The sequence below is a fragment of the Cucurbita maxima genome, unplaced genomic scaffold, assembly GCF_002738345.1.
Source record: "Cucurbita maxima cultivar Rimu unplaced genomic scaffold, Cmax_1.0 Cma_Scf00024, whole genome shotgun sequence".
Taxonomy (NCBI): domain Eukaryota; kingdom Viridiplantae; phylum Streptophyta; class Magnoliopsida; order Cucurbitales; family Cucurbitaceae; genus Cucurbita; species Cucurbita maxima.
The window spans coordinates 3154735-3170201 of NW_019272040.1; the positions used below are offsets into that span (position 1 = coordinate 3154735).

General features: G+C 36.5%; 4 protein-coding genes and 1 long non-coding RNA gene across 8 annotated transcripts in view; 2 read left to right on the top strand and 3 right to left on the bottom strand.

Annotated features, from left to right (window-relative positions):
- Nucleotides 1-25: 25 nt before the first annotated feature.
- Nucleotides 26-3735, top strand: LOC111498154 (CMP-sialic acid transporter 1). The gene is made up of 8 exons (XM_023149276.1): nucleotides 26-259; nucleotides 553-636; nucleotides 715-929; nucleotides 1030-1108; nucleotides 1956-2125; nucleotides 2373-2559; nucleotides 2651-2728; nucleotides 3311-3735. Exons 1-8 carry the CDS (start codon nucleotides 209-211, stop codon nucleotides 3455-3457), a joined length of 1011 nt encoding a protein of 336 aa, XP_023005044.1. The 5' UTR covers nucleotides 26-208; the 3' UTR covers nucleotides 3458-3735.
- Nucleotides 3736-4869: 1134 nt separating this feature from the next.
- LOC111498155 (NDR1/HIN1-like protein 13) lies at nucleotides 4870-6452 on the bottom strand. The gene is made up of 2 exons (XM_023149278.1): nucleotides 5393-6452; nucleotides 4870-5201 (listed from the first exon to the last, which is right to left on the bottom strand). The coding sequence occupies exons 1-2, from the start codon at nucleotides 6376-6378 to the stop codon at nucleotides 5183-5185; spliced, it is 1005 nt and encodes a 334-aa protein (XP_023005046.1). The 5' UTR covers nucleotides 6379-6452; the 3' UTR covers nucleotides 4870-5182.
- Nucleotides 6453-7248: 796 nt separating this feature from the next.
- On the bottom strand, nucleotides 7249-9647 carry LOC111498165 (xyloglucan endotransglucosylase/hydrolase 2). Its single transcript, XM_023149291.1, has 3 exons — nucleotides 9130-9647; nucleotides 7981-8174; nucleotides 7249-7867 (listed from the first exon to the last, which is right to left on the bottom strand). Exons 1-3 carry the CDS (start codon nucleotides 9403-9405, stop codon nucleotides 7474-7476), a joined length of 864 nt encoding a protein of 287 aa, XP_023005059.1. The 5' UTR covers nucleotides 9406-9647; the 3' UTR covers nucleotides 7249-7473.
- On the top strand, nucleotides 7721-9124 carry LOC111498196. Its single transcript, XR_002720736.1, has 2 exons — nucleotides 7721-7808; nucleotides 9097-9124. It is a non-coding gene; the product is annotated as an uncharacterized LOC111498196 (long non-coding RNA).
- Nucleotides 9648-11704: 2057 nt separating the features above from the next.
- The window catches only part of LOC111498148 (protein TIC 22-like, chloroplastic), a 7040-nt gene continuing 3277 nt past the window's right edge, over nucleotides 11705-15467 (bottom strand). For 2 of the 4 annotated variants that reach the window (XR_002720728.1, XR_002720729.1), the window contains 8 exons: nucleotides 14559-15173; nucleotides 14400-14474; nucleotides 14074-14130; nucleotides 12859-12918; nucleotides 12690-12770; nucleotides 12576-12611; nucleotides 12249-12420; nucleotides 11705-11960 (listed from right to left, as the gene is read on the bottom strand). Coding sequence is in view for 1 of the 4 variants with exons in the window: in XM_023149267.1 (XP_023005035.1) it covers nucleotides 12337-12420; nucleotides 12576-12611; nucleotides 12690-12770; nucleotides 12859-12918; nucleotides 14074-14130; nucleotides 14400-14474; nucleotides 14559-15173 (1008 nt within the window). In the remaining 3 variants the exon portion in view is untranslated. Of the gene's footprint in view, nucleotides 11961-12112; nucleotides 12421-12575; nucleotides 12612-12689; nucleotides 12771-12858; nucleotides 12919-14073; nucleotides 14131-14399; nucleotides 14475-14558; nucleotides 15253-15467 lie in introns of those variants that run through there. The other 2 variants (XR_002720730.1, XM_023149267.1) reach the window with 2 other exon arrangements.

The window sequence follows — 15467 nt, forward strand, 5'->3', positions numbered from 1 at the left end:
TTTTTTTTTTTTAAATCTCAATTTCTTTGATGAGGAGATCCCGATCTCAACTTCATCTACCCGCGTACTCCGCCTCTCCTCCTCCGGATGCGTTTTTCCTTCTTCACCTCATCTCGATTTCTCGCCATTACGCTCTGGAATTCTTCGCTGTCGCCAAGCCCTAGATTTCTCTCATCTCTGATCTCTGTTGCTGCGCAGATTGCTCGAAATGCAGTGGTACATGGTCGCTTTGCTTCTTACCGTACTTACCAGTTCTCAGGTTTGTGATTCCAAATCAGTACTCTCTCGTTTCACTCAATAGAATTTGAAACTCGGCCTCTTAATTTCAATCACCATTTCGGACAACATGGATGCAGAATGTTCTGTTAGTTGTATAGAAATTTTGATTGTGTTGTTAAGCTATGGTGTAGTAGCTTCGATTGATTTAGTTACTTGATGCAATGAGCTATCGTCACAATTCTAATTAGAATCTGGTCTCTTTTTTCATTTTTGATGCTTTAGAGACTGATTAACGAATCGTTTTTTTTTTTTTTTTACCTTCTATGTATGCAGGGAATTTTAACTACGTTATCACAAAGTAATGGTAGATATGAATATGACTATGCGACCGTCCCCTTTCTTGCAGAAGTTTTTAAGGTGCTTTGCGTTCCTTGAAGCAATGTGATTTTCTTTACTTTTTGTATCATTAATCTATATCTGAATACATATTTGTAGCTTTTAGTGTCAAGTATGTTTCTGTGGAAGGAGAGCCAGAAATCTCCTCCTCCGAAAATGACGACTGATTGGAGGACTGTTCGTTTATATCCGATACCTTCAATTATATATCTCATCCACAACAATGTTCAATTTGCTACCCTGACGTATGTAGATACATCCACATACCAGATAATGGGGAATTTGAAGATTGTCACGACTGGAATTTTGTTCAGGTGATTCTCTACCAAATACAAATGACTGTTACATCAATGCATATCATTTCTTGGATTCTTATTCTCACATAAGAGCAGATATTTCTATTTCCTGATTTAGGCTAGTCCTAAAGAGGAAGCTATCCAACTTGCAGTGGATGGCTATTATTCTGTTGGCAGTTGGGACGACCACAAGCCAGGTATTGCATTTGAAAAGAAAGAACTTCTACTACTTTTATTCGAATCTGGCTTATGGACTTGTTACTAATTATGGGAATTTCATGGAAATAAAATACTCTTGGATATGTCTTCGGTGATCAGTAAGATAGATGAGAAATGGAGGGAAGAGTGATAAGAATAGTCATATTACAGATAATTATGATTTCCTGACTAAAGGCTAGACCTACCTTGGCATCACTGATAGTGGAAGGGTGGAAAAACTAGTTGTGAACACGGACTGAAATGGATGTAATTCCTAATATGAAGAGCAAGAAAGAAATAAGGCTATAGGGCCCAGCAACATTGCTGTAAACCCAGGAAGGGAACAAGGCTTTTTCGGGGACTAGCCCGCTTCCCATTACTCAACGAAGGCTTCCCATTGTCCGGTTCTTTCTGCATGAGCAAAAAAATTGTTTCTCTAATTTGGCTGCCAGCCCATATTATATACAAGAGTGCTCAGCTAACTAACAGAGAGTTAATATTGATAGAGGAATGATGTGCCTGAACCTAACAACCTAACAACAGAATTCGAAAAGTCATAACAAGTCAACTTTGCCTATTTAGTTAGTATGTGCTGCAGCTGCGTAGAATGTTTTTCAGGTTGTAGTATGTTTTAAATCAGAATCTGTTTAGTTTAGTTATTTTATGTAGTGCATATAGGAAATTGAGGATCCAATAGTTATAGAATTGTTGGCTTCTTAGCCTCCTATGCTTTCTCTGCGGTCTTCATTTAGTCTCCCTTTTTCCAAATTAATAGTTAATTATTGATATTTTCTATAAATTTTAATGGGTTTTTTTTTTTCTTTTTGTAATTTTTCATTTATTCAGGTAAAAGGATGTGGAGAGTCTTCATGTGAATCTCTTCTCTCATCACCAATTGAAGGATACATGTTAGGGATTCTTTCTGCTTGTCTTTCAGCATTAGCAGGCATTTATACAGAATTCTTGATGAAGAAAAATAATGATTCTTTATACTGGCAGAATGTTCAGTTATACACGTAGGTATCCATTCTTTTATGTTTATCAGGTTGCTTACTCTTAGTTGTCTTTTAATCTGCTGTTTTATTTTCAAAATGAAGAATATGATTTTCTTCCAAGAATTAAGTTTATGTTCATTTTTTCTCATAAGCGGATTTAGAAGACCAATGGCTGCTTGTAGTGCTTAAAGAAGTCATCAGTTTTTCAACTTTATTCGTGTGATTAGAATGCATTAACATTAGAATCATTTGGATTGTGGTCTTCCAGGTTTGGGTCTATTTTTAATATGGCACGACTTGTCGTGGATGATTTTAGAGGTGGATTTGAGAATGGTCCATGGTGGCAACGTCTATTCAACGGATACAGTATTACTACCTGGATGGTGGTTATTAATCTTGGGTCTACTGGGCTTTTGGTTTCATGGCTGATGAAATATGCCGATAATATTGTTAAGGTAACTGTTTTATCTTCGATAAATACTTCGCTAGCCATCATTATGCTTCATATCTTGTAATACTCATGGTTCGTTTTGTTCAATAATCTAGGTGTATTCTACTTCAATGGCAATGCTTCTGACGACTGTCTTATCTGTACATCTGTTTAACTTCAGACCGACACTGCAGGTGAACTCAGATGCCTATGAAACTGGTTTATAAATTTCCTTTGTTTCACGCTCTTCTTACCATATAGCTGCTACATCTTGAGCCATCATGGTCATAGTGTAGTTATCTCATGTTTGATTTAAGGTAAATTATTACGCAAATTGCAAAAAAGTCTTCAAATTTGTGACTGCGTGTATGTTTCCCACAAAAAAAAAAAAAAAAGAAAGAAAAGACTGCATGTGGGGCCAACTTACCTCAGCATTTTTTGTTTTGTGCTACTTTTTAGAGTTCAATCCTCCCATACCAAAAATGGCTTTTACGTCATTTTTAACCTTTAATACTACTGGCCTTTGTTTTATAAAACAAGAGGAGGCGTGTTAGGTGATTCTCTTAGTATCTTCTTCTAAGAGAGATCGTAAGTAGACAACAGTCTCTACCTTCGTAAATTTCATCCTATATAGCAATGAAAGTTATTGACTTAATGCTGGATCATGGAACACCCATATACACGGTACTCGAGAACTTTCTAACAAAAACAGCATATAGAGATTTTCTTCCTCAATTTGATAGCCTTTGTTTTTTTTTTTTTTGTTTATGAAACAGCTTTTCCTGGGGATTATAGTGTGCATGATGTCTCTGCACATGTATTTTGCTCCTCCTCAGATGCTTGTGGATTTGCCTTCTCCAACGTTAAAATCAGACCCAGAGAGTCTGGCAGAGGCTTCCAGTGATCGTAGATCAGATTCTTGATTCGTTCTAATCTCGAAGCAGTTATTATTTGGTGAGTCTGTATTGATTTACAAAGACCACCATGAAAGTTGTGAACAACTGAGCTTGCCATATTATAGCGCAAGTAATATAAAATGATGTGTAGAGCCCTAGAATTTAGGAACTTATTACTACTTTTTTGCTCAAACTTTCACACCATGGATTGGATGGATCTGTGTTTGTATTTTATCACCAACATTGTTGAAGGATGATGCAAACATTCATTTTAGAAATTCAAGGGAGATTTGATTGAAGGTAAATGTTCTAAAACATTCAAACAATTGAAGTCCAAACTACATGGGTTTGGATTATAAATTTTAAGAAATATTTATTAACTGTTTGTTATAATCTAATATTTACAAACTCAACAAAATGCAATGCAATGCACAAGATGAATCCTCTTCCTTCCAAATAAGTCTCCCACATCCCATTTACACGGCTCGAACTCCGTCCAAATCCTCCACACTGTCCCACAAATCGCCGCGAAACACCGTCGTCTGTGGCGGCTGGTAGTGTACTCCATCTCATCTCTTCCGCCGCACTCGCGGTTCTCCGCCGGGAGGGCTGCGAGGTCGTCAACGATTTTCGTTGAAGTACAAATCTCCTCCGGTAGTAGCAGATTCCGTTGTTGGCGAATTGTGGAGGTGGATCTAATCGACGAGACACACTAATTTGACGTTGTCGTCGCCGGAATTGGTGGTGTCAGAGTCGACGACGAAGATGATTCTCCGATCTCCTGAGTTTGAAATTTATATCTAATTACTTCTTGAAGTTCGAATTTATATTTTAACAGTTCTTGGAAACTTGAAGGTCATAGTATAAAAACAATTCATCAACTCATTTTTTTAATTGATTATTAATTCTTCAATCTTCTGACGGCGATATTGATGATAGTGACAATATCGACCATGACCTTGATACGGAACTGGAACTTCTAACTATGCACTGCTAACTGTTAACTATGGATATGATGCCGGAAATAGACCAATTTTCCTTCAATTCAAATAAGAAACTCTATATATTTTAGTATTTAACGAATTTCGATCTTATATAGTTACATTTTAGTTATTTATATTTTAACCCTTTTTAATTTAGCTCTATAATAATTCATAAATTTGAAGGGGAAAAGAAAAAGTTGATAATTATTTCTCAAAATTTCTAAAAAAATTAGAATATATTTTCACTTTTCTTCTCAAAATACAAATCATCAAAGAATGAAAACAATTAGTTGAGAGAATGCTAAATGACTCAGTTTTTCAGCCACTCAATCTCGTCAGTCACCCTCGAGATCCCATGCCAAGGTGAAGTTATCATACCTCTCAATTTTTTTTCCAATCCAAATATTAACTTCATACAAATATTGTTTAAAAAAATAATAAGAATAATTAAATATATCAATAAAAAAAAACAAATTACATTGTCCTTACATTATAATTACATTAATATAAACACCCTTTGCATTAGTACAAATTAAATGAAACCCTCTTATTTTCCTTTTTTTTTCATTATATTTCACACTTAGAACAAATATGTATTTAGTCAAAGAATTATTTGACGTTCTAAAGTAGTAATATTTAATAAAAATTAATTCGATTTAAAAAAAAAAGGAAAAAAAGAAAAAAAGTTCCAATAAAATATTCAACCCAATAAAAATAAATAATATAATAAAATTGACTTCCGAGCAATAGTGCTAGTGCAATTGCAACCTCATCCACGTATATTGATCCTGCATTCAAAAATACATACTATTATTCCCGTATTATAATAATAATTGTTAGACGAACAGACTCTCTAAAATTGTATGAAGTTCTTATGATTTCACTTTAAGCTTTCTAAAAGGCCTCATATCAATGGAAGAGAGTATTCTTTGATTATAAACTCATAAGCTTTAAGGAGAGGAGAGGAGGAAGAACATACCATCTAAGCAGATTGATATTGCATGTAGGCATATCACCGGCCTCAATATTCTTCAATTTAGACTCGCAATCCAATTTGACGGAGATGGGACCCACCGCCCAGCCTTGAGCCACCACGCCCACCGCCGTCCTCGCCTCTACTTTCACCTCCATCGCCTTACTCTGATACTTGGACACCAGCCTCGTCGAGTCCTCCACCCCCAGCATCTTCCCCTTCACCCCGGAGTCCGCCTTCACCGTCGTCGTGCTCCGCCTCGCCTGCGTGAACCCCTGCAGCTCCCGCTGCCCGAACTCCGCCGCCTGCCCCACCATCACGTCGTACTCAATCTTCCCGTACCTGATTGCCAGCTTGTCGTTCGGGTTCTTGAACTCCACCCGGATGGACACCTGGGCGTCCAGGTAGGACCCGTCGGGAGTCGGGGCGACCTTGAAGGAGGAGATGCGGAAGGCGAGGAGGTGGAACAGGGGGAGCTTGGGGTCGAAGATCAGGTAGAACAGGGCGCCGGCGAGGGACACCACGACGATCAGGAACAGGATTAGGAAACAGAACACGCAGCAGCAGAGCCTGCAGCAGCTGCTTTTCCTCTTCTTTGGCTTGTACGAGGTCGGGAGACGGGGCTTGTTTCTGGCAGCCGGCGGCTTCGAGACCGGGATGGAGGCTGAGCTACCGGAGGCGCTTGGGTCCTTATAGCCTGGAGGCCTCTGGAGCGGCGGTTTCAGTGGCGAATCCGCCATGAATGTTGAGGGAATTTGGAGGTGGAGGTGGAGGTAGAGGTGGAGGTGGGATTGGATGAATTGGAGAGGAAATGAATTGGATTGGAACAAAATGTAGTATGGGATTGAATTGAATTGAAATTGAATGGATGGATCGATCTCGAAATTAGGAAGATGGGAGAGAATTCCGAGAGAGAAAGGCGGAGAGATTTTTATGAAATAGTGTATGGTGTGGTGGGACGCCACACTCCGGCGCCTAATTCGGTTGCTCATACCCCCCTCAAAATTACCCTTCAACTAACTCCTAATTTCCCCCTTTTTTTTTCTTTTTTTTTTCTATTTTCAAGAATATTATTTTTTATAGAGCTTCCCGTCTAGATTTTTTAAATTGTATTTGCAACGTTAGCAATCTGATATTCACATTCCTACTAATCAACACGAACCCACCTTGATCGAATTAGCTACGTAATATTGATATCCCTACAAACCAAACCAGACCCAACTTAAAATTATTTAATTTATAAACTCTTTTAATTATTTTTTTAATTATTAATCATAAATTCACATGTTCGAATTGTTATGAACTCTGAATTGGGTCCGGAGCTATTAGGGGTAATCGTGAAAATTCTTGTTGGATGATGAAAGTCCCACATCGGTTAATTTAGGGAATGGTCATGGGTTTATAATCTAAGAATACACTCTCCATTGGTATGAGGTCTTTTGGGGAAGCCCAAAGCAAAGCCATGAGAGCTTATGCTCAAAGTGGACAATATCATACCATTGTGGAGAGTCGTGTTCGTCTAACATAGTATCAGAGCCATGCCCTAAACTTAGCCGTGTCAATAGATTGGCAAATCCTTAAATGTCGAATAAAGGACTCCAAAAGGAGTCAAGCCTCCTCGAAGGTACGAAGGCAGTCAAAAATGACTAAGACTCCAAAGGAGTCGAGCCTCGATTAAGGGGAGGGTGCTTTGTTCGAGGGGAGGTGTTGGATGATGAAAGTCTTTGGAGTCGAGCCTCGATTAAGGGGAGGGTGCTTTGTTCGAGGGGAGGTGTTGGATGATGAAAGTCCCACATCCGTTAATTTAGGGAATGGTGGGTTTATAATCTAAGAATACACTCTCCATTGGGATTGAATCTAACAATTCTAACTGATTTATTTGATATAATATAAACATAAAGAAAAATTAGAGCAACATTTATACATGGAAGGAAAGAGTGAAGGACCATGAAGCTTCATAGACCTCACCTGCAGACAATAACATAGAAAAAGCCCTAATCAAGACTGCCTATCTTCCGAGATAGGTTTCGATGTCGATCAAGAACTGTGGTTTCCGCTGCCGCCATTAGAGCATCTCATTCTCACTCTCAGAGGAATTTCGATCGGCGATTGCACTCAGGCGGAAGGCCTTGAGGAAAGCGCTTGAGATCGGTACAGTAATTGTAGATCATGAAGTACTTTTGGACCCAGCGGAGGCGGCGACGGCCGAAGGCGTCCAGTTCGGCAGCGGAGGAGGAGCCGGAGAAGGAAGACCAGGATTTGGCGCAGTCTGCGGCGGTGCAAGCGGTGGCGTTAAAGTTGCGGTAATAGGCTGTGAATGGAGCTTTAGACCAGTCGGTTTTGACCAATCCGCCTCTGGTTGCCCAGTCGTCCGCGTTCCAAAGACTGGAGTAGATTCTCATCGGCTGAGTCCTCGGAAAAGGTACGCCGATCTCCTCCGCATTCTTGAACTCTCTTATAGGATAGTTGTCTACTAAGAATCTGAAATAGAAAACGACGATCAACAGAAATCCAAAACATTATTGAACTTTTGCTCGAAAACTTGTGGTGATCATAGAAATAGGTAAAAGAAGAGGAAGAACTGTTGTTCTTACATAATCCGTTGAGGATTCCAAAGAATGGAGTAAGTATGGAAGTTCTTGGTTGGATCAAACCAGAGGTAGAATTGTTGTTCTCTGTTTCCCTTTCCTTGAGTGAACACATTGGTATGGAGAATGTAAGGGTCACCGCTTACATTCCCCAGAAATTCAAAGTCAATTTCATCATGGCTTGCCCCTTCGGAAGACAACTGCCCCAAACCCCAAACCCCAAACCCCAAATCCCAAATCCCAAAAATAAATAAATAAATAAATAAATAAATAAATAAATAATTAATTCACTATTTTCCTATCTTATCATATTTCTTCACTTTTTTGGACAAAAGAATCCCATAAAGTCAGCCTATGCCTTGTGATTTAAGACTATGATTTCCCTAATTACATCAATTTCTTTGTTACTATAATCTAAAATCTCAATAAATAATCGACTTAATTTGTCTCTTTCTTATTCATTTATCGTTTTTTAAATTTTGTTTTAATTAAATGATATGAATCAAAATTTAGTTCATAAAACACAACAAAACAAAATTACATTTACCTTTTTTAATTATAAATAACAAAAGTATGCCTTTTTTTTTAATTTTATAATTTTAAATATATTTCTTTTAGTTGAGGCTAAATTAACATTAAAAAAAATACCCTTAATTTTTTTTAAAAAATATTTTTATATTAAATTTTTGGATGGAAAGTTTTGGAATTTTTTTTTTTCAAAAAGTTCCAAAAACTTTTTTTGTTTTGTTTGGTGTAAATAGAGTATTAATAGTTTTCATACAAAACTAAAAGTATATGGAATTTAGCTTTTTACAATATTAAAAATATATATTTATTTATTTATCTTTACCATTATCCACCTACTAATACCTCATCTCGTACAAAGTTATTTGATTTCTAATTCATGGTCACATGAAATATTTATATTCAACTCAATTCAAACATAACTTTGTAGATAAACACTGTCCATTACTTTACTTGAAATTGACGGTTCATAAACAGAAAAAACGTTCAAACATTCAAAATCCCGTGATATTCTTTAAGAAAAAACGTTATTTTTTCTTTTTTTTTTTTAATATTTTGAATAATGATTAAAACAGTTGATGTTATCTTCCCTCCGAGGAATCTGAAGAAGAAGAAGAAGAAAAGACATACATAATAGGCGGTGACAGTGCCGGCGGAGTTACCGGCGACGAGCCTAAGCTGCATATCAATCCGGCCATAGAGGTACTGTTTTTTGGATTGAAAACCAGACCCAGAAACCTTATCAAGAGAGAGAGAGAGAAGGGAGCCGCGATTGAAGACCTTAGCTCTATCTCCGCCCCAAGTGATCTCAAAATCCTCATAAAAGCTTCCCCCGTAAGCACGAAAAGCCCCCATAAGAAGAACCCACCAAAACGCCACGCTCATCGCTGCGGAGCCGAAGGCCATGGCCGTCTAGAGAGAGAGAGGAAGAAGGAAAGATGGGTTTGCCTGAGAAAGGGAGAAAGGAATTTATAAGAGGAGGATTGAGTAGTAATGAGAGGCGTGGGGGACGCGTGAAGAGGAAGAAGAAGGAAGAGCGGAAGGGAAGGGAAGGTGGTGACAGCGCGGCAGATTAGAGGCTCCCCTCTAAAGTACGTTCTAAACCTTCTGCTTTTAAGGGCTTTTACTACACAATACATTACCCCTTACCCTTTAAAAGGGTTTTTTTTTTTTTTTTTTTTTTTTTTTTAGGGATTCTTACTCTTTGGGTTTGGCATTCTAATAAATCTTTACTTAATGTGGAGGTTTACAAAAGTAGGGTAAAATAGTTAGTTAAACAAAAAAAAAAAAAAAAAAAAAAGTGGATTCGGGGTAGTTACTTAACACTGCTATGATGTGACTGTTAGACAAACACGACTCGATGGAAACGTTTTGTAACGTTGAATGCTATATCAAATAGGCATTTAGAATAGACACACACGGTGGTAGTTGATGTCGTTTTATTGAATAATTTGTTTAGGAGTTTAAGTTGATAAGATTACTATATTTTAATATTTGATTTAATTGGTTTTCTATCTTGAATTTAGAAAAAGAAACTTCATAAAGCAATGTTACTAACAATATTATTATTATTGGACTTTTGTCGAGAAGTTTAAGAAATTTGGAAACCAAGTACAAACATCTGAGAAATGCCTGACATTTTCAACTTAGTTTCTTAGAATTAGTATAATATATTGAGTGAGTGTAACCCTCACACATAACTCTGCCTACGCCTATGCCTATACCTACACCATGATTATTTATTTGTGAAAACTATTTTTTATTTTTTGGTTAATATTTTAAAAACGTTTTAGGTAGTAATGTAAAGAAGTAAGTATGTAAAAAAGGATTTAATTTTTCTTTTTTAAATATTTTTGAAAGGGTTGTAATTGATATTTTAAGTAATTATGTAAAATATTGTTATTCATGATAAACATGATGGTAAATCATTAATGTTAAACCATAATTCTAAAATCCAAATTAATTTGAATTGATTTTTGAAATAAAATTCAGAAAAAAAAAATGGTGTTGGTGGATGACAACGGTTTTTGGCATGGGAGAATAAAGGTCGGGAGTGAGTGAGCTTTGGACCACAAATCATTCCTGTTTTATCCAATCAGAACTTGACAGCTGGCTGCTGCATGGCTCCCCATTGGCCACTTCCTTTGCTTCCAAATTATGAGTCAACCCACTTGATTTCAGCCCATGCTTTCTTCCATAAACCCATAAATTTTTTATTTTTTGTTTTTTATTTTTAACAAATATATAATTTTTTTTTTTTAATAAAAATTGATAGGAAAAAAAAAAAAGAAGGGGATTTTGAAAAGAATGATGCATAATTGAGGCACTGATTGGACCCTACACTCTATATTTGATTATCATAACCAAAGTTGGAGGATTAGATGCAATTAATATTCCCTTTTGATTAATCACCTTTTTTTATCCCAATGATTTAATGTAAAATATTGAAACCCATCGCTTCATAATTATTCTCCCACTCAAACACTAACAATTACAATTAATATTCGAACTTTACAATTTAAATTTAGTAAACCATTATTTTATTCATCTAACTTATTAGTTGGTTTTAAAGCCCTAATCCAATTCTATAGAATCATTATTTGAAAAAAGTATACTCCTATTAAAACATATGGAAAATATACCACCCAAACCCCACCACTAATCTGTTTTGGCCCGTTACGTATCACCGCAAATCTCATGATTTTAAAATGTATTTGCTAGAGGGGAGTTTCCACGCCCTTATAAGAAATGTTTTGTTCTCTTCTCCAACTGATATGAGATATCTAAATCTACCCTTAGGGCCGAGTATCTAATTCTATACTATTTGTAATAACTCAAACTCACGGCTACCAGATATTGTCCATCTTAGCCTATTACGTCTCACAGTTTTAAAACACATACTAAAAAAAGGTTTTCACTTTCATTCCCTTAGTGGACTTAAAATGTTGAAATGTAACAAATTCCTTGCCTCGCCCTAAGATGAGAGGTAACATCAATGATCATTTATATCTTAACCCATTAAATGATGCTCGGGAATAACTTCACTTATGACTACTACTCCTCGGTACTTTTAAAGAGTCTAAATATTACTATCAATGCACATATGTTTTTTAAAACTAAAATGTCAATATTACCTTCAATGGAGCCTAAAACTACCATCAACTAAGAAAAACATCCTCCTAATTTCTCTACAGCAAAGAAAAAGTGATCCAAAATCCAAATCGGAGCAGCAAATATATTAAACTAATGTACACATTCCATAAAAGCTACCAGAGAAAAGGATGCAGAAGGCTATGATATTGTTATGATATAAATTATTGAATACAGCTCAAAAGAGCATGTAGACACACACACACTACCAAACCCCAGAGACAAGCAACAAACCAGGCGTGGAGTTTGGTGGGATTCCTTCTCTTAACACAAATGTAACAAAAGATCCCCTCCCTTCCAATCATTTGAACCTAAGAAACAGTACCCAAATCATTGTCAAGTCCAACAACCAAGGGGTATTTTAAGGTAGCAAGAGCAACCAAGGGATGTTTTAAGGTGGCAAGAGCTGGCAGCTTAAAAGGCTAGTTCGATAATGCTTTTGTTTCTTGTTTAAAGAAAGACAGTCTAAAACATGTTGCCAAAATTCGTATATATTAAAATCAAGAAACAAAAATGTTCTAATAAAATAGTTGCCAAAATGAACAAGAACAAACAAACTAAAGAAATTAAAAGAAATTACAGAAGCATCAAGATATTACCTCAACTAAGTACCCTACTGTCTCCATATAAGGTTTTTGTATGATGAGACAAATTTGGCAGCAACTATCTCAGTTCCTATGCTGATGCCTAATGCTGTTTTTTGGGGTCAGTGGAAACATCAAATCCGGGAGGAATGAAGACTACATCATCCCATGTTGAAATAGAATTATCCTGTCAATGAAACAAAGGTATACAATTATTTGTCTCTTGACAAACATTTAAAGACAGTGGAATAGAGTAGTTTCTGAGAAGATAGAGAGAGTGTTCCATGAAACTTTATTTGATAAGAGAGTATCTAGAAAATAAAAAAGAGTTGGGCTTCTCACCTTCATTCCTTTTATAATGTCTTCAAAAGCAGCAACCTACAAGATTGAGAAAAAAATGTTAAAGTTCCCATCTACAGAACATGCTTCAGTACCAAGAAGCACAGAGAGCTATACCTGTACATCCCCAGGTCGGAGGGCAGGATTCATTTGATTTTGGTCCTGAGATGCTCTTTTTAGAGAATTCTCCAAATCCTCCTAAAAAAATCCAAGAATGAGAGTTACAACAGTGAATCCATGTAAAAATGGTACTCCCTGGTCAAGAAAACTACCCTTCTTAACTGACCTTTCTGAAAAAGGCAGGACGGTAACTCTTGTTTTTGCTCCTCAGTATCAAGCTCTTCGACTATGCAAAGTGCATAAACTTGATTATATCAGTCCCAAATGTTTAGAAATCCTCAAACAAGGTAATATTAACCAGATCAAAACAAAAACAAACCCATGCATACAACATAACAATGACCGGGAAGAAAAAAAAAACTTCATATAGCTATGCATTCTTTAAGTTTGAAATCGGGAATAACATTTAAGACTATTAATTTCGAAATTTTGTAATCTAAAAATTTGAAGGTATAGTTGATTCCCCAAATAGGCAGCTCAGAAGAGTTCTAACTCCATGTGATTTGGCTGCCTATTTTGAATGCATTAACCTACAAATTGCATTTTGAAAGCACAAAATGAGGCAACATGTCTCACGATTGCCTCAAGGCAAGAAGCCACCAAGAGACATAGTGAAACAGCCACAGAATCAGTCATACAGTTCTCAGAGCCTTCAATTAAAACAGCACAAAATGGATTCAATTACAACTAAATTCTCAAAGTCATACAGTTCTACATCATAAACAATTATATTCTTTAAAAAAAACAAATGAAAAAGGATTGGTTTAAATGGGAATACGAGTTAATTGCTCTAAAAAGTTAATTTACCATCTTTCAACTCAATTTCAGCGTTCAATCAATGGGAAAGTAAATGATAATATTTAAAATTTATGGAATTAATTAAATGCTAAAATATAGTCATACAGCTTTCAACAAGGCAATAAGTAATCTCATACTCAGAAAAAGCATAAAATCATTACCATGAGTGTTAATTTCAACAACATAATTAAAAGATTGCAGCACTACTGAAAAACAGAAGTTTTGGGCATTTTTATTCTTAGTTTTAAGTTTTTGAGAGTTATGCTTATTTTCTAACATTTTCTGCTAATTTACTTCTAAAACTGTTTTCAAATTTCTATTTCTTATTTTTGAAATTTGACTGAGACTTCAAAAGCACTTTTTAAGAAAGGAAGATTTCAAAAGAACTTCGGAAAAGTGAAAACCCAAACAAAGAGAACATAATTTTCAAGAACACTTGATATTAATAAGGTCCATACAACCCAAGTAAAAGGTTGGCAGTGTTCTACCAGTACTGCTTTCTCTACCATTGAACGTGAACTGCATAGTGATCAACAAATGAATTACAGATACCAATTTCGAGTTAGAAACGTTAGAAATTAACCTGGAAAACAGGGACTCCAGGAAATCCATTATCAGAAATGCCAGCCTTTTCTCTTTCCTACGCAGGCAAAATAATATTGTTAATGTACAAACAAGAACATAATAAACACAGACGATGACAAGCGTATAGATAGAATTATTGGCCTCAGCCACAAGTATATAAAGGAAAACAGCAAAGGACTTTCTGTACTGAAAGGAAACAAGCATCAGAAATTGTGATTTGACATTTAAAAGAAAAAAGAAGATAAGAGAAACTAAATTCAAAAACCATTCCCGCCCTCCAATTAACACCGTAGGGAGAGATAGAGAGAGCGAGAGAGAACTTACACTCAGAGCGTTTTTCACCTGAGAGCACTCAGGAATCAATCTGAAGGCCACCCCATTAACATGAAGCTGAAAAACCTGCGAAAACAATCAACAAAATTGGGTTGGAAACACGAGAAGTTCTTATCCACACCAAACAGAGCGGAAATTAGTAATACCCACTTTATTCAAGGCAACGGTCACCACTTTGGACCCGTTCTGCGCTGAAGGATCTACTGTTCCAATATGCCCAAGCAGCGTTTCTGCATCCTCCTTATTAAAGCAAAAAAATCCCAGAGACTTTGCAGTCGAAGCACCAGAAACCAAGACGAATTCCTCAGACGCATTGCTGAGGGCATAAACAGGAATACCAGCCAGCCGCTCTTCGATGGCTTCCGTCGACAAGGCGACAGTAGGCCGGGCATATGGGCGAGGGGTCTTCGCAGTTTCAGCAATCCGAGCCCAAACCGGATTTTTAGCAACGGGATCAAAGGCTGAAATTCTGGAGTCAAGTGCACGTTTCGCTTGGTTTTGGAGGCTCGAGAAGGTAGATTGAAGCTGGGATTTGAGGGAAAGAGGGGGATTGAAGGGCGGAAGGTTGGAAAGGTTGTGGAGTACCCCAGAGCACTGGTTTTGGAAGCCGGCGAGAGCTTGACGCAGGTTGCATTCGAGTTGGCTGGGTTTAGGCAAAGAAGAATTTGGGTCATTTCCTTGGGAACTCATTTCGTCGGGAGGAAGAAGGGAGAGTGTGATTTTGCAGTTGCAGAAGATAGTAGACTCAACGCCAAGGTGCGTATTTCTTCGCAAGGGAGAGATGGAATCAAAATGAGCGAGCATGACGCAAAAGCCTCATTCGAGGGGTTTTCATCAAAAGATAGGTAAATTTTGATTTGTTTTCAAAAATAAAAACCCATTAAGCTTATAAAGATTGGATTTTGTAAATTCCTTTTTAAGATTTGAGATGAACGGAGTTTTTGAAAAATTAAAAATTTGGGTTAACTCTAACCAATCCAATGATAAAAAAAAAAAAAAAAAAAAAAAAAAAAAAAAAAAAAAAAAAAAAAAAAAAAAAAAAAAAAAAAAAAAAAAAAT

What these genes read in the sequence shown, in the direction of transcription:
- LOC111498154 (XM_023149276.1), top strand. Translation starts at nt 209, where the DNA reads ATGCAGTGGTACATGGTCGCTTTGCTTCTTACCGTACTTACCAGTTCT. An exon ending in TTCTTGCAGAAGTTTTTAAG is followed by an intron (nt 637 to 714) that starts GTGCTTTGCGTT and finishes ACATATTTGTAG; the next exon opens with CTTTTAGTGTCAAGTATGTT. An exon ending in ATGCCGATAATATTGTTAAG is followed by an intron (nt 2,560 to 2,650) that starts GTAACTGTTTTA and finishes TCAATAATCTAG; the next exon opens with GTGTATTCTACTTCAATGGC.
- LOC111498155 (XM_023149278.1), bottom strand. Translation starts at nt 6,378, where the DNA reads ATGAGCAACCGAATTAGGCGCCGGAGTGTGGCGTCCCACCACACCATA.
- LOC111498165 (XM_023149291.1), bottom strand. Translation starts at nt 9,405, where the DNA reads ATGGCCTTCGGCTCCGCAGCGATGAGCGTGGCGTTTTGGTGGGTTCTT. An exon ending in GCACTGTCACCGCCTATTAT is followed by an intron (nt 8,175 to 9,129) that starts GTATGTCTTTTC and finishes GGTTTGGGGCAG; the next exon opens with TTGTCTTCCGAAGGGGCAAG. An exon ending in TGGAATCCTCAACGGATTAT is followed by an intron (nt 7,868 to 7,980) that starts GTAAGAACAACA and finishes TTTCTATTTCAG; the next exon opens with ATTCTTAGTAGACAACTATC.